We start from the raw sequence: 17,216 nt of genomic DNA, 5'->3' as shown, positions 1-17,216 counted from the left end.
AAAGCTTAAATATTAAATATAACAACAGTCACAAACTAAAATGACAAAATAACCCAAATTTGCATCCTCCATTTAGTCCAGTCCAGTTTAATATCCAAGTACTTATATTCCTCCACAAGGTCCATGTTGACCCCGCAGATAGAGATGGAGCCCTTGTCCTCCTCAGGTCCAGTACCAGTTCTTTTGTCTTTGCCACGTTGAGTTGCAGATGATTCTCCTCACCTCGTGATAAGATTGTCCACCACACCCCTGTCTCCTCCCCTTGCTGATACATCCAACTACTGCAGAGTGATCAGAAAAGGCAGGTGTCTGTGCAGGAGCTGAAGTTTGTTGTATACAGGGTGAAGAGGAAGGCAGAGAGGACGGTCCCTAGTGCCCCAGTGTTGCTGATTAATCCGTCTGACCTACAGTGCTGCAGGTGCACATACTGGGGTCTGCCAGTCATGTAATGCTTGATCCAGGACACAAGGAGGGGCTCCACCTGCGTCGCTGTCAGTTTTTCACCCAGTAGAGCCGGCCTGATGGTGTTGAATGCACTGGAGAAGTCAAAGAACATGACTCTCACAGTGATCGCCGGCTTGTCGAAGTGAGCATAGACACGATTGAGCAGGTAGATGATGGCATCCTCGCATCCTCAACTCCTAGACGGGGCCGGTGGGCAACTGGAGGAGGTCGAGGGTTGGAGTCTTCACAATGTGTGATGTCAGTGCCACAGGTCTGTAGTCCTTGCTCTTCCATTTGATAATACAGACTTTGGACAGTTTTTTTCTGATATATATTTAAGAACCATTATTTTCTCGCTGTGATGTGTCCAGCAACATTTTTTGGTTGATTTGTTTGTCATTATAGCCCCAAAGTATGTAGAAATTCATTGGATTTGATCACTTTTTCTCCTCTGCCAGAGGGCCCCAACCAAAGTTACACCCGTGGAGGGTAATCTCTAAATGAGTGATTTTCCAGCCCTCTTTTGCTCTTTTTCAAGACTGCTACTATATCATAACAGGTGTGTAGCGGGTCCTTGTCCTTTCCTTTCTCATCTCGTTCACTTCGTCACATTTAATAGAACAAGAGCCCCCATGAGTTATTGGCTCTTCCTGACACTGTTACTTGAGACTGCTGCACTTATCCCCCTACAGATCAGCAACAACCACCCACCATGACTATACTGCAGATGAAATGGGAGAGAAATGTAGTAACATTCAAATTAAGAGGTGGGAGAAAAGAAAGAAGAAGCAATATATGATTGATGGATGGAGGTGGAATTGACGGGGAATGTAAAACATGAAAGTTGACTTCACATTTTGATAAAAGATGGTGTGAAGAGATAGAGTATATAAAGCACCACGTAAATTGCTTTTTAAACGGGTGGAGATGAGGAAGAACAGATACAATAACATTATTATATCTGCAAAGACTAAAATAATTTACAAATGAGAATGTTTGAAGCTGATGACAAGCAGATGAAAGTACTAAATTACTGCTGGAGAGGCAGGAAGGGCAAGCAAGAGAGAAATCAGATGTGGAGGACGGGGGAAAAGAAGTACGGTCACACCGCTCATGTGATGAAGAACGTATGCTGAGCAGTGTAAGCTGAAGCCTCAGATGCAGACAGGACACAAAAGACACAAGAGCACGCTGAGTGATGACAGAATCCTAATTAAACTTAAAGCCTAAGTTACAGAAAAGCAACATTTTAGCAGAGATTGGTCCACTATGCTTTCTCGGAGGATAGTGATTGTTGGACTTTTCTACTGCTGCATCAAAATAGAGGTCTCACAGTGTCGGACTAAAGGTACCGTAAACCTTGAATTTTAACCCATTCATTTCATGCAGGACTGCAAGAACCTTGGTTTTTGCAGGTAGCAACTATTTATGGACTTATGTGGCTGAAGTGTAATACAGTTGAAGATGTGGAGGTGAAATACTGTATCTTCACAACTTCTTACTCTTTCACTTCAAAGGAAAACAGGTGATAAGATGCTCAGACCAGCTTTATTCGGATGAGTTTCTATTGCTTTATCATGTAATATTTTATGAACACTAATAAGTGTTCTTTTTTAATATAATCCACACCAAACCATTGAAAAGATTGTTTAATGCTTTGCAGCAGGTCTTGGATGAACAGTAACTGGATTTGGTTGTGAACTCTTCACTGACAGGAAGTCAAAAATCAAGAATGACATTCAAGAAGCAATGGAGCAATTCATCTCAATAAAACGCTGGCAAAATTAGTGTGAGATTCCACTTTAATATGTCAGCTGGTTAGCATATGAGGCCTGTGTGGAGTTTACTGATGTGATGTTGCATTTTTCCTGGCTTCTTCCAAGTTTTTCAAATACTTAACTCTTAATGCCAGTAGCAGCTGGCAAGCATGTTAAAACACCCAGCAAAAATGTAAGAGCGTGACCCTCATTATCATCGCTTAACCGCAGCTCACATGACTATCAATATCAGTAAACGCAATGAGACTGTAGGAAAGCTCGTCTACATTGACTCTCCTATATGGACTTTCAGAGCAAATACAGAATGTGACAGTAAGACAGTAAGACGGACAATATATCTATCAATCTTGAACAAAATGGGGTTACTTTTACAATTAGAAACTGATTATATCAAAGTACTTCAAATGAAAGTGTGAAATACAGAAAGTAATCCTCAGCTCATACTTTGTTCATGAAAAAAAAAACCCACTAACAATTCCTTTTAATTTGTTCATATGTACAGTGAGTATGTGTACTTAGATATTTGATTTCTATGTTTTTGGAAGAAGAACACTTTTCCTTGTTGAGTTCAGATTAATTAAGCTTGTTATACGAACATTATTACAGAGTTTGGGGCATGGCTTGACATTGCAGAGGTCCGGTACATAAATTTAGTTACTGATTTGCATATTTTTAAATTGATGATGCATAATAATGCATGAAATTAAAGAGTTGTTGGAAAAACAAACTTAAGATTATGAATGAATAAGTGTTTTTCCACTCTTCTCTCTTGTTGTCTCCATCTCAATCCATCTGGAATGTTTTTGGAGGCAAAACCAATTCATTCAACATGTAATATATAAACTTTAAGAACTTATCACAGTGTTTTCACCTACAGCTCATATCTGATTTTTAGCATATCCAGATTGTATAACTGTTGGCTGTCTAAACAGCCAAAAACGACATGATTCTTTTTAATTTCCTTCCCCATGTGTGGGAAAAGAATGTGGAAGTGGCTTGAAATGTGATTAAAATCAGATTTGCACAGATTCCTCTCAATATGAACAGTCTGGATGCTCAAATAGGACTGGAAATAGTCTTTCGTGTAATTTCAATGCAGCACAAACTTATTACAAACTTAAGTGAAACAGAATTACTTTGTTAACTAGCCTTAGCTGCTCATTGGCTAATAGCTAGCCTGCCTGGACCTGCTATATTGACATGCAAGACAGCTACCCGAAACAAAGTAGTATACAGAAGCATCCTTCTCTAGGTGCAGAAATCTAGCAAATCAAAATTTGCTTTGCAAGTACGTCTAATTAGCATCCATTGGAGCTCATTAAATATTCCCAAAAGTCATGGGGAGCCAATCAAATCAGTTTGTCCTTGTAAAGAGAGTCTCTGGGCGTGCCTAACACAATGATGACAGAGTGGCGACATTGTAATCTAGATGTAAACAGTAGATGCTTCAGTTTAGGAATAGCGTCATTCGAATCACCTTTGGCTTCAACAGTTAACAGACTTGGATTTTACGTTTGAAAATCGACCTAAAGGCTGCACTCAAATCAGTCCTTTGCAAAGTTGATGTATTTTCTGTTTTGCTTACAAGCTGCAACAAAAGTTTAATTTACACAAGACACTCTCCTGACTCGTTTCTGTCGCTCTGAATACATCATCTTGTTAGTTACTCTGATTGGTCGTAGCACTAACCAACTGCGTGCAAAGAAAGTTTGATAAATAACTGTTTGCGGGTGTGGGTCACCTACCATAGCAAATGTATGGATTAGGAAATGTCAGCAAGGAAAAACACTTGTTTCCCTTTGGATTGCGCAGCAAAATTTATACTTTTTAAACACAAAAAATACTGAATATATTCCTGGTGCTCCAGTTTGTACGTTTAAAAGCACTCATTTGAAAAAGACAAATATACAGGGCTCAGAGTGAAACCATATACCGGTAACTGGACGTCTCTGAATTTCCATTGTGTCTATTTTGTGTTCAGTGTATATGATTCTGTTCAACAGTCAGTGCATTCGTCACTTTAGTCCAACTACAATACCCCAACAGCTGTTGAATGAAGGGACAAGACATGTTATACATTTGATATATTGTCAGCCCCAGGACATACTGACAACCATTGTAACTCCCTCCCACCCAATGCCTGCTGGGACACGTTCAAACCCCTGTGATGGTGACCAGGATGCTGCTCATTCTAAAAATGGACATCTGGATGTTCTGATGTTGGAGCTTGTGCCATATTTGGGTTTCTGTGAAAGGCAAAGTTACTTTTCTGTTTTTGCTCAGCTTACAAAGAAGCAAAATGAAGGCTTGTTGCTTTCATCATCTTGTTTTAAATCATGAACTTAAGGAATGTCTTGAAAGTTTGAATGGCCATAGGATCTGTGTTAACTCATCTGGAGCTTGTATGTGCCACATGTTACTCCGCCTTTGATTTTCCTGCTGCCTTTGAGGTTTATTGACCGCAGAGAAAGATAGTCTGTTAGGTCCGAGATCACAGACCTTGAACTGCATGGTGTCCATATCATGGACGGAGAGAAAAATGTCCCAGTGTTGCTATGGTGAGCTGAGATATTACATCTGCCAAAACAACAGTACCAAAAACTTTCATTTGATGTTTCTCAGTAGTCGTTTTTTTTATCAACATCTCAACAGACTTTGAAAAGATTAATTTAACCCTTTGGTGCCATTGCATTAAATCCCAAGAATCACCTGTGTGAAGAAACTTGATAGAATTTCTGAAATTAACCTATTTTTGCTTCTTTTCTTTTTTTCCATCACAAATACTTTTTGAATGCCTTTCTCTGCAAAAAGCTCTATTTCCAGCTGCAAACAGGGTCAAAAGAGGATTGACAACAGTGAATCCAACCTTCCACAACTCTTACAATGATGTCCATCTCTTATTTGAGGTAAAATAATAACATTTATAATGAAAAAAAAAGAATAATAAAAAGAATATAAGGTTCATAGGTAATCCTTTGGAATGCATATGTGCTTCATGTTTTTCTGTTCTTTTCATCCAATAGATTCTGATGTCTGGATTTCATTTTAAACCCAATGGAGCATTTTCAGTTGAAGACGCTGAACTCTCTTCACTCCGAAAGACAAGAAATCTGGACTTCATCTGCGAGGAGATAATTCCCAAAAATCTGACAGATGTCTTAAGACTGATAGCTGATCTTTCAAATTATAATGGTCACCTGTATCAGGAGGACTTTGAGCGCACACTGATGACTTTGGTGTATGCTACACAGCAGGTGGTCACTTCTACTTCTGAGCACCAAAGGGAAGTGTGGGCAGAGTCTTTTGTAGGGTTGTACAGAGCCATTAAGAAGGATCTTACACTGACAGACTGAGAACGTTGCTGTTGCTGCACAATGGTTCCACATTGGAGTTTAATAAGCACTTCTGGAACAAAAAAGGGATAAGTCAGAGTCAGTAGTCTTTGTTTGCACAATGAGGGCATTTTTTTTCTTAAGAAAAGTCAGAATATGTCACCAGAGATAAAGTGCACAGAGATATATATATATATACACAAAAGATACATTGGATATTTGCATAATGAATGTGACATAAAAAAGACCATAGATGTTCTTACATTCACTTGTGGTTTTAGTTTCTTTGCTAGCACCTGCACATTATTTCATTCTGAAGCCAAGAGGTCAAAAAAGGTCATTTAAAAAAAAATCCAAATTGAAACCAAAGAAAACCGGTTACACTCAAACAGTTTCAAATGGTAAATATAGTACCTATTGAAATAAAATGTCCCAGAAATATGAATATGAACACTCATTAAAAGACCTTGGTTCATCATCCCCTTCTGTATTTCTTTCTGTAAGAAAACCTTAAGAAATAAGTTGATGGCAGCACACAGCTCCTTGTGAAAGAAAAAACTGAAGGAGTCCATGAGAAAACTCAAAAAACATGTAAGGCTGGGGAGGGGAAAGAATATGAATGGAAATACTTTTAGGACATTTTATTTCAACACATTAGGAAGCTAAAAGGGATATTTACAGCATCAATTGACCTTAACTCTTATGCTCATCTTGCACAAACTGAACAAATATGTCTAAATAAGATGGTAACCATGAGCCACCAATCTCTGACAAAAATATTATATAACCTTTAGGAGCTGCTGTTTATATTTCATTTTGGAGCATTATTTCAGTTACCCATGTTCACAACCTACATGATGTAAAGCAAATATGCTGCTTTGGATGAATATGGCTGAGTAACTGTAAGAACCCAGTCCATTGTTTTGCTAGACTTGCTTTCTGAGGCCCATGTTCAGAACCCTGCACTTTCATAATGTCAGACCTACATCAGTTACATATCATTGGCTGTTACATGCTGTATTTGTTGCCGGGTGTTAGTTTAGTGTGGTAGTCTTAACTCTACAGTCAGCTCTTCTGAAGTTCTTGTAAATGTTCCTCTCCAGCTTTTCTTTGCCTCATAACATTTTATACTGAGGTCAAGAACAGGACACAAGGTCTTTTTTTCTTCTTTAAGTGTTTGACCACATCTTCAGATCCAACTCAACAGTGCACCGTGAGTTTATCAGACAAAAACGACAGAAAATAGGAGTTGGCGTGCCATTGCACAAAAATATTCTCTCCAACTTTGCACCATGTTGTTACAGTACAGTGCCTCTAAGACGCAACATAAACTCAGCTGCCTTTTCTTGTATCGCCTTTTGGGAAATGTTGGAGTGAATAAGCTGCTCACAGACCAACTCCAATGATGATCTGTGCAGGCTCTGGATTTCCCAGTGGCTGCTTAGGCTCCAGGGTGTTGGGCATTCCAGGAGGGCAGAATGGTATGTACCGGATCCAGGACAAAGAGGACAAGTGAGAGCTGATACCAAAGGGAAGACCGTACACCTCTCCACTCTCCAGTGTGTTACTTGAGTCGTCTTCGTGAGCTTTGTTCCAGGCCAGGATGCCCCGCTCCTCCTTGGTCCCTGTTGGGTTCAAATTAAAAAAGAAAATAAGAAAAATGGAAGCATAGGAACATGTGCTTTTATGTTTAAAAGACTTTTTTCATATTTATCTGTTCATATTATCATAAGCTGATGAGCTATCTGAGCCCAGTATGTTATCAATTTAGTCATAAATGAAGTTTTAATAATACATAAGAATACCTGGGATGGTGTTGTCCAGTATGAAGCCAAAGAAGCCTCCAACAAACATGCTGGTTGTAAGAAGTACCTGCAACATCTGGTCAATTTCTACCACACCTGGAAACATTGTGACGTCAACATTTCAGCTTTTGTTAACCCCAGATAAGTGTTACAATTATAATTTGTTTTCTAGTGGAAAATATAGATTACACAAAAATCAATCAATCAATCAATCAATCCAATCAATGCACCTGTGGCTATGCCTTTGGGGTTCTTTAATATCCAGTTAGGAATAACCAGACCAGAGAACATGGAGAATCCAAAGATGAAGATGTTTCGGGATGAATTCATATCTGTATACTGAAATAAAGTTACAAGAGACAAAATATGTTTTTAAAGCAAAAGGGGGAAAAAATCTTAAAAAAAAAAATAAATAAATAAATAATAATCTTTCAGGATGTATACGCTACCTGCAGATTAGAAACACCTGCAGCACAAATGACTCCAAACATAACCAGGAACATTCCTCCCATCACAGGTGAGGGGATGGTGGTAAATATGGCACCCACTTTGCCAAGTATTCCCATGGCAACCATCAACACTCCACTGGCCACTATCACCATGCGACTGCCAACCTGGAAAAAAACATGAAATTATCTTAAAAAAATTTTTTTTAAAGGTGATCTTCTCTGACCGCCAAATACAAGCAAAGAACTTCCTCGCCAGTCTGTTTATAATTCAACAGCAAGAGAAAAAGCATACGAACAGGGTTGGATATCAATGGTTAGACATTCCTGAATGTTCTACTAGTGATAAATCATTCCCTTACAGGAATTTCTCATCCACTTTACAGCCCAAATTAACTCTTGTTCCTCTTCCACCTGCTGGTCAACTTGTCAAAATTAGATCTATACAAAAGTGTTATTTTTTTCCTCTTCTTCTTCTAAAAAGCTCCAGTCTGACAATTTTCACAAGTTGAGACATGGTGGAGTCCAAATAGTGACTGAGAAAGTAGTAAAGTAGTAAAGTGAGGTCAGGTGACTGCAGAGTTGCTCTCAGACAGCACAGTGTGTTATCCTGAAGCTACTAATCAGTCATGGAGTGTGAACACAACCATGACTTCATGACAGCCAATTACGAAATAGCAAATAGGGTAATCTGAACTGCCCAGTAATCTGCAGATTACTGGGCTGAAAGTCATGTAGTCTGAAAGCAACGTAATGTCAGGCAGTGATAATTACATTTACTCCACAAGGAAAATTTAATTTCAATTATTTTTCATGTAAAATGTATTCTCTTATGGTTTGGCAAATAATGCAGCCTTTAAAAACCGAGCACATTCTTCATGCAGCAATCTCTTTAGGAAATGTAACACCAAGACGTTTTCACAACAAACCTTGAGAGGCCAGGTACAATCTTAACATTTGACTCCAGTAACTGTGCTTGTAAACTTCTGTAGGTTCTTATGTGAACAAGAGAGACCCTTAGTCATAAGCAACGTATAATGATTAGTTTAGTTAAGCCCAGTTATGCAGCAACAGGCTGAACCCTTTAACATCACTGACACTGTGGAGGCAGACAATCTTTTAAAATTCTAGTCACATACCATAGAACTGGACAAACTTGTCGGTCTTTGACCAAAAAACGCCACAGAAACAAAGTACATTTTCTTCAAACACTTCAGATTAAGGAAAATTGAACAATTTCCTCTCATGAACATTCCTCTTATGTGGGTCACCCAGTTAAAAATCTTGCTTTGCTTTAGTCCGCCACTACTATTCATGCCCTCCTATGAAAGGAAGTGTGTGTGACTTACAAACAGTAACAAGTCTAGTTGTGAATGCAACATAACCTGAAAGTCCTTGTGGATAAAGCTGTGAACTTACACTGTATTGGGCTTATTTCCATTGTGGGAGGGACCCACAGATGAAACATTGAGGTATATGTGTTAAGTAGCCCCCAAGAAGGCCACAGAAACCCTAAAGGAAACCCTTTGGTATCACATCATTACTTTAAAATAGTGTAGGATAACTTACTTACAGTAGGATAACCTAAACATAGAGGGTCATCTCACCTTAGTAATGCCAAGAGCTCCAACATTTTCACTGTATGAAGTGGTTCCATTTCCAGTTCCCCAGGCACCAGCCAGCAGACACCCCAGGCCCTCTATGCCAATGCCCCTGTTGATGGCATGTTTAGGTGGGGGTGGAGCTCCAGACAACCTTGCACAAGCATGGTAATCCCCAACAGACTCTATCATGGAAGAAATCACACCAGCCAAGATGCCAACCACCCCGGCAAGGCTGACGGTCGGCATCCCCCACTGTCCTAATTTTGATTATATATTTGGAAAAAAAGAGAAAACAACACCACAAGCATCAGCCATAGCATTCTATTACTGTTTGCCCACATAAAGTTAGAATATTGGGGATTTTTTTTCCATTATATTTTTGTTTTATTTTTTTTTATTCCTCTTTGGACTAGAAATAGCCAGCTATCTAAGAGAGTATACAAAGTTTGGCTTTGAACACAAGATCAGTACTTTGGATGAATATGTTCTTGCTTTTTATCATTTCATATTGCTAAAGCTAGGAATACACTGTGCAATATTTTAAATCGTTTGATTCAGCCCCATCTCACAATGCACGACTAGATGGCTGAATTCAAAAGTTCGCAGCCCACGATTTATGGTCTCACACTCCCGATACTCTGATGCGACCCTTCTGCTCACACTATACGTTCATAATCCTCACGTCGGACTTCTGTTACTGGAACTGCAACGTCAAAAAGAAGTGGAAGAGGAGGAACCCCGAAGTGGGAGACACCGAAGATGCTCAGCAAAAACAAACACGCTGCCTTAAGCCTGAATTATGGTTCCGCGTTAAATCGACGGCGTAGCCTACGCCGTGTAACGTGGAACCATAAATCAGCCTTTAGCAATTTGTGCCATTCTGTGTGGCGATAAATGAAAAAAGATTAGACAATGTCGTGATTGGACAAGGAATTGGCTGGGCAGACGTGGGAAATGCGGTCTTTTTTTTCAGCTATTAAAACATGATATGTAATGTGAATTTGCAACACTTTAAACTACAAATAATAGTTTTTGACGTGACATCAGAGATTACGCATGCTCTCTGGGAGAGGATGAGGCCAATCGGGTCGTAGCTGCTTCAACTGTGCGACTCCTTCACGAGGAGCGACCAGGATTTCAAACAAGTTTGATTTTCTTGCCAGCACACGATTCGTGATCGGGAGCTCGTCGTGAGGTTTTAATCACTTGTCGTTACCCCACGTACACTGCACGAGGCACAACCAACGATTGGGTCGAAATCCGGCCTGATCCAAAAAATAGTTGCACGACTGGAAAATCGGTTCAAAACGAGCTGATAATCGCACAGTGTATGCCCGTCATTATAGAGATAAAAGAAAAAGTATCGTTAAAAGTCTAAAGTGGTTTTGTTGCTTCTTACCTGGATATGGGAACGTAAACCAGGGAGCTTGACTTATAACCTCTCCTTTCAGATCAGTCCGTGCAAGATAGCCGTACTGGTCTGGTTCAGCAGGGAGTATATTGTAGGTAGTCAGAATGTAACAGATAAGCCAAGACAGTGTTATTCCCAGAAGGACCTAGTGACGCATAAAGGTAAATAAAAATCACATTTGGTACCTTCATTGGTTGTGGAAATTTGAAAAGAAATTTGAAAGAATATCAACTTTTCAACTACTTACAGGAAGAATCTGGAAGACATAGACTCGAGAGGTATGAAGCTTTTTATCCTTGCTGTACGTTGGAAAGGGCACCGCTATGTGGCGAAGGTACTGTGAGAACAGGATGATCAGTACTGTGGTCCTGTGTGAAACATAAGAAGAAAATCCTTCTAAAATTAAAAGTCAGAAATAGCTAATATGCAGATTCTTATGCAAAAAAAAAAATCTAATAGGCTTATCTTCTCTGAAGATTAATATCTAAGACAGATTTAATTTTAAAACACAAAAAAGAGTGTAAGCAAATTTAGAATACAAAAATAAGTTCATGTTTGAAGGTTCTCATGTGTTTAGTTCTCACATTGATGAAATGCCCCAATGATTGCCAGCGCTGCTACCAGCTGAGTCAAACAGAGACAGTCCAATGAGAGCAATAGTGGGAGCGATGGTCAGAGGTCCAATGAAACGCATAAAAAGGCCGATGAGGCCAGAGAAACCGACGAACACCTGGAAGAGTGAGCCCACCATAATGGAGCCCTGCAGCTGGGGACAGACACATCTACGTTAGTATTTGGTATCAGATACACAAAATTTCCCATTTCAACTTAAATCAGTCACTTAAAACCATTTTATACTCTCTTGTAAAGCAGCCCAACAGTTTTTCAGACAAGCATAAACATATTTCAGACGCAGTGAGAGATACTTATTAAGTTTACATGCATGTTTACATGTATTTCAGCGATTGTCAAATCCATGGACTCATCCTGAATTTTAATTTTCATAGCCTAAGGATTACTGTAACTCCTTTATATACTTGGGGAGCACAACAGCATGGATTGATGTGGTCAAGCAAGCATGACATCTGCATTAAACAATGCACGGCTTCGTATCACTGAAGGGCTTTGTTGAAATAATCAGCATGTCCTTGCATAGGTGCCAAGACTGAAGGTGCCAAAACTAAAATATAATTACTTTTCCTTAAACTTTTAAGTCTCTGTTTGATTGTTAAACACAGAGGGACAAGCCCGTGGAGTCCTGTGACTGACAAAATCTTGTTCCAGTTGTCAACAAAGAGTTGAAAGATGTGTTTAAGGTTAAGTGGTCACAGTTTACTTACTGCTCTCATTCGACTCTGCCACACTTCTATGAACTCCGTGGAGGAAGTGTTGACTAAGCTGGCATTCTGCGTCCAAGCAGGACACGTCCACTCCGGCATGGACAACATTGCCATGGAGGGAGCCAACAGTGTGAATGTGCCGCCTTGGAGAATGGGCAACCTAGAGATGAAGATAGCATAATTATTAGGAGAATGAATGGATGGGTCTTGGTATGGAGCCATGAATGAGAGGTTTTTGTGATATCGATATCGTTAAAGAAGGCAGGGAAAAATACTGACATGACTTCTCAACAGTTCTAAGGAGTCTTTCTTTCTATGTGCACTTTCAATTTCTTTACTATGGAAAAATGGTTTATTTGAGTCATGTGAAAATAGTGAATGACTCTCCAATTACACACATGGGCTAGAGGTTAAGTGAGTTAAAGTGATACACTTCTAAGAAACATTATTATGTTGCTGGCTTCACCACCAACATTGCATGTCAGACTGAAGTTAAACGCTCCAGTGAAGCGGGTAAATTATGCCTTAGGGTAAGTATTTTTGTGAAAAACATCTGACAGAAGTATAAACAAATGTCAGAAATCATATATATATATATATATATATATATATATATATATATATATATATATATATATATATATATATATATATATATATATAATATACAAAATATTATATTATATTATACTATGTGATTGTAATTTGACGAAATTAATCACAGTACAGTACAGCTAAACGTATTGTTTTCCTCCCAGATGATTTGCAGGTATTTGGAGAAAGACAAGAAATCATCAGTGGGGCAAACACGGGAGGATGTGGATTTAGGGAGAACAAGATTCCAAACATAATAAGATGGAAATTCCTCGGCTAATCCAACTGTGACACCAATATTTAGGAAGGCTGAGTTTGCACTGTTCGGAAATGGAAGACTCACTTTATGCTTGTAGTTTTCTTAAACAAAATTAGTCCAAATGAATTTTGCTGCTCACAGGATATACTTGTTTAGGCTTGTTTTGTTTTTGGAGGTAGTCGGTAGCCCAATTTCTGGCATTCTAATATTTAATTAGATCATATTGCTTTTATATATATATATATATATATATATATATATATATATATATATATATATATATATATATATATATATATATATATATATATATATATATATATATATATACACACACACACAAGCGGAACACGCTTGAATACTATTTATCCTGACTCATATCAGAGTGTGTAATTATATAGTAAATAGACTGAAAGTATTACCGTAAGCATTCAGAAGCATCTTAATACAAGATCAAAAGCGGTTTGATACATTAGCTCTCTTTTAATCCCTTTAAAAGACGCTGTGCCCAAAAGCAGTCAAATATTCCATTGTTATTCGTGCATAGCAATATTGGCAGGCCTCCGAGTTCAAAGAAGGTTAAGAAAAAAAGCTCAAAGGTTGCTCTGTTCTGTTTCCTTAATAAGGAGTTGCATGGTTAACTCCACTTTAATGCACTCTACTGTGCTGTGGATTATTGTGTTAGACTGCAGACTCTCACATCATCTTGCAGTCAGAGGGAGTATTTTCCATCTCTAATTAAACATCTATCTTTTAGCATCCAACAATACGTCATATCGCTATCATCACTGCGACCGTCACACAGAGGCATTTCTCTCCACTTTGCTTCTTACCTAATGCCAAAGGTAACTTGTAGCAGTGTGCAGATGCCAGAAACAAAGAAGATAGTGCTGATAAGGTGGCTCTGTGAAAGGCTGTCATGTTGCAGACACAGCCCCTGGGACAGGATCAGGGGGATGGCAATGATACCCCCAAATGCAGTCAGACAGTGCTGAGGGAGTAAAGATGAGAATATATTGAGGGGTTCAGCTCAGGGAAAAACTGGAGATGCTTTTTACATCCTCAAATAGTAGCTAACATCATCCGACCATTAACTAATATTGCTTTGTATATCCAGTAGGGCTATGAATAAGTAGGTGAAATTTATCTGAAACAGTTCAAGTTGAATCGACTGCGAAAGAGGTCAAACAGAAGCTCTCATGTGACACTGCCACGTTTGCATTATGTAACATAACAAGCTGTGTCACATCAGCTTATAATCAAGAAATGCATGAAGACTCCTTGTCAAACATAGACTGAAAACTATTATGTTGACTTACCTGGGTGCCCAGGAGGATGCAGAGGTACCAGGGAGGGACATCTGTTACACAGTATACTAGTTTTTTACTGTCTTCATCAATGGAGGAGACCAGATCCTCTCCTCGGTGAGGTAGATCACATCCCTCCAGCTTTGATATGCCAGACAGAAAGGCAGATGTCAGTCAGTTAAAGTTAATGTTTTTGTTAATGATGTTAAAGTTAAAGTTGGACAAATTATGACATACTACTCTGAGTTGCCTTGCGTTGTGGAGTCGGAAATAAGTAAACAATAACAACCTTTTAAAATGCACTTTAACTTTTCTATTTCAGCAAATTCTTGTAAGGGAACTGAATATAATGTTTTCTCACGTGGGAGCCATTTAATTCATTTAATTTTCATCAGATTCAAGATTACAGAGTGTAGAAGAAGCAAAAAAAGAAAGAAAGGGTTCTAGTGAAGCTACATGGTTTCTGTTTTGTTGAAGGTAAATATCAGTCTTATATTGAGGAAACATGTTATTGTCCTTTCTGTTTATACAATGCGATTTAAACGTGGAGCCACAAGAGGGCAAACAAGCACCCCCTCACTTTACTTTTTCAGCTTTTCTATTCAGCGTCAAATATTAACTAGGCATAACATCCCGTTTCTATTGTGGCCAAAACAGACGACGTTCAGTGATCAAAAAAGTCCATATACAGTATACTATTTTAGTAAAATAGTATAGTAAAGTACTCCATAAGCCGATTAACAGGTATTTCATTGTGATTTCCAGTCAGCTGATTTGAACTGTTTGCCTCATTCGTTTGAGTCAGATTTAAAGTAAAAGTTAAGTTTGCTATTGTTCAAAATAATTCCTTTCTAGACAATTCAGTAAAAGATCTACTCACCGCAAAAGCATAGTTGTCAAGTCCATTACTCTCTTTGTCTGCAGTCATCTCAGCTTCAGCCTATACACTTAAGTTTAGGTTTACTAGTTATCAAAACAAAACGTAACAATACAGAAAAAGTGACATAAACATTAGTTAGAGGGGAGGGCACACAGACACAGAATACAGGAATGAAGAGTCTGATAGAGAAGTAAGAGAGCGAGGAGGTGGGATAGAGGGTGGGGTGGGCAGCATGGTATGAAAATCCAGATTTCAGACATGGGACCGCAGCTCTTGTTGACTGAAATGAATCCAACCAGCTGCTCATGTGAGCTGAATTACAACAGTAACAGCAGCTGACCAACCAGCAGTAAGTAGGCAGGAGAGAGTCCCTCTGTCTCGCTCTTAAACACAGTCTCTTTTCTGCATTTTCAGTTTTCAAATTGAACCTTTCAGACCAGTGGTTCACAAACAAGGAGATATGTCTGAAGGAATACATGTGGAGTAAATGAATAAGATTTCTGAAAAACATTTCAAGTGTAAACCAAGCTTAAAATATATAAATAAAATAAAGTTATGACTTTTCTGACTTTTTTAAAGTAACATTTTTCTTATTTTCCTGAACCCCTTGGCAAAGATTGTAAGATTATTGCAAGATTGTAAGATTATCCAAAGACCTCATTTTTCTCAAAGGGCTTGAGGAAACAAGAAAGCCGGAGAAAGCTTCAAGCGAATATAGAAGATCCTTCACAGCTGTGAGCTGTTCTCTGTGTAACTTTCTGTCCAAACTTGTCAATTGTTTTGTGGGATAGAATGTTTCCCCCTTCCAGTTTGCTCTCCTGCTAATTTTAACAACAACTATTTGTTTTTAGGGGGCAAGCCTCCATGACTATCACATGTTGCCAAACTATGAGACAGTACAAAGCCAGTATTGATAGATTGCTGGTAAACCTTTTGTAAATGTTAACCTAATTTCTCAATTTACTGTACATGTCTATTTCCCCCAAATAATATTAGTTTAAATTATGTTATGGTCTAAATTAGGAGTTTGATAGCAGCCCACATCGATGTAATTAACAAGGCTTAGAGAAGGACTCATGGCAGCAGAAGAGTCACGGTCATGCTGGTGGCATCCGTGACTCCATAGACTTTTTAATTTTCTGTGGCAGGAAGTTACTACTGTACGTGTCCCTAATTTTAATAAAATCACATTCTGAGTCACAGACTGGAATCAGTGAAGAGGAAACGTTCATGATCAGTTTATGCCCCTCTAAGACAAGTCATCAGAAGGAAGTCATACAATGTCATGTGTGTATCATTCAGTGGTGTCTGCAAGCCAAACTGCCCTTTTTTTTTACATGATGAGCGCATGGCCCACCCAGTGCTGTCTCTCATTGGGTAGTACTCGTTGCCTTTGTTGTTTAGATTAGTTATGTTTAAGCATGAAAACTGATGAGTCAATCAGAGGCTAAGTGGGGTAGGTCATACCTGGGAAAACAATAATTGCCAACCCTAATTTTGTTTGTGTCCTATAGATCATTTGCCTTTAAAGTGTGTAATAAACATGTGACATGAAGCAAGCTAGTCAAACAACTGCAAATGTCCTTGCAAACGAACACCTTCATAATATTGTTAAAATTAGGAACACCCTGTTTTCGTCACATCTTAAAAAGCTCATAGTTCCATATTTTTCAAGGAGACCATTTCACTCTTAGACAGCAAGTTTACTTGTGGTTGCTGGAGTTTCTAAAAGTACAGGTAAGACCTTCAATTAGGTCCCTGGATCCAGCTGCCAGTTTTTTATTTAGGATCAGACGCCCTTTTTACCTCTTAAGATTAGATGAAAACCTTGCTTTTTGACAAATGTTAGTTAGTAGGAATGGCTCCGGTGCCCGAAACTTCCCTTAGTCATGTTGCTGTAGGCCTAGACTGCTGGGGGACCTCCCATGATGCACCATTCTTCAGTCCGTCGTCTACTATTCTAAGGGCCCGATTTACTAAGATCCTAAATAAAGAGTACTAAATTGCGTGTGCACT

The 17,216-nt window shown here is 38.8% G+C and overlaps 2 protein-coding genes across 2 annotated transcripts; one reads left to right on the top strand and one right to left on the bottom strand.

Annotated features, from left to right (window-relative positions):
* The first annotated feature begins 1,649 nt into the window (after window positions 1-1,649).
* Window positions 1,650-6,013, top strand: LOC133444678 (protein FAM180A-like). The gene is made up of 3 exons (XM_061722550.1): window positions 1,650-1,792; window positions 5,034-5,128; window positions 5,246-6,013. The coding sequence occupies exons 1-3, from the start codon at window positions 1,714-1,716 to the stop codon at window positions 5,573-5,575; spliced, it is 504 nt and encodes a 167-aa protein (XP_061578534.1). The 5' UTR covers window positions 1,650-1,713; the 3' UTR covers window positions 5,576-6,013.
* slc23a4 (solute carrier family 23 member 4) lies at window positions 5,699-15,455 on the bottom strand. The gene is made up of 12 exons (XM_061722549.1): window positions 15,201-15,455; window positions 14,333-14,461; window positions 13,847-14,004; window positions 12,161-12,320; window positions 11,405-11,586; window positions 11,068-11,188; window positions 10,809-10,965; window positions 9,413-9,666; window positions 7,809-7,973; window positions 7,590-7,698; window positions 7,360-7,455; window positions 5,699-7,179 (listed from the first exon to the last, which is right to left on the bottom strand). Exons 1-12 carry the CDS (start codon window positions 15,246-15,248, stop codon window positions 6,941-6,943), a joined length of 1,818 nt encoding a protein of 605 aa, XP_061578533.1. The 5' UTR covers window positions 15,249-15,455; the 3' UTR covers window positions 5,699-6,940.
* Window positions 15,456-17,216: the final 1,761 nt, after the last annotated feature.

Source organism: Cololabis saira, chromosome 5, assembly GCF_033807715.1.
Source record: "Cololabis saira isolate AMF1-May2022 chromosome 5, fColSai1.1, whole genome shotgun sequence".
Classification (NCBI taxonomy): domain Eukaryota; kingdom Metazoa; phylum Chordata; class Actinopteri; order Beloniformes; family Belonidae; genus Cololabis; species Cololabis saira.
The sequence above is the reverse complement of the archived record's forward strand: the minus strand, read 5'-3'. Positions and strand labels throughout refer to the sequence as shown.

What these genes read in the sequence shown, in the direction of transcription:
- LOC133444678 (XM_061722550.1), top strand. Translation starts at nt 1,714, where the DNA reads ATGCTTTCTCGGAGGATAGTGATTGTTGGACTTTTCTACTGCTGCATC. An exon ending in CTCACAGTGTCGGACTAAAG is followed by an intron (nt 1,793 to 5,033) that starts GTACCGTAAACC and finishes CTCTGCAAAAAG; the next exon opens with CTCTATTTCCAGCTGCAAAC. An exon ending in ATGTCCATCTCTTATTTGAG is followed by an intron (nt 5,129 to 5,245) that starts GTAAAATAATAA and finishes TTCATCCAATAG; the next exon opens with ATTCTGATGTCTGGATTTCA.
- slc23a4 (XM_061722549.1), bottom strand. Translation starts at nt 15,248, where the DNA reads ATGACTGCAGACAAAGAGAGTAATGGACTTGACAACTATGCTTTTGCG. An exon ending in CCCCAAAGGCATAGCCACAG is followed by an intron (nt 7,456 to 7,589) that starts GTGCATTGATTG and finishes CAATGTTTCCAG; the next exon opens with GTGTGGTAGAAATTGACCAG. An exon ending in ACTGGACAACACCATCCCAG is followed by an intron (nt 7,180 to 7,359) that starts GTATTCTTATGT and finishes TGAACCCAACAG; the next exon opens with GGACCAAGGAGGAGCGGGGC.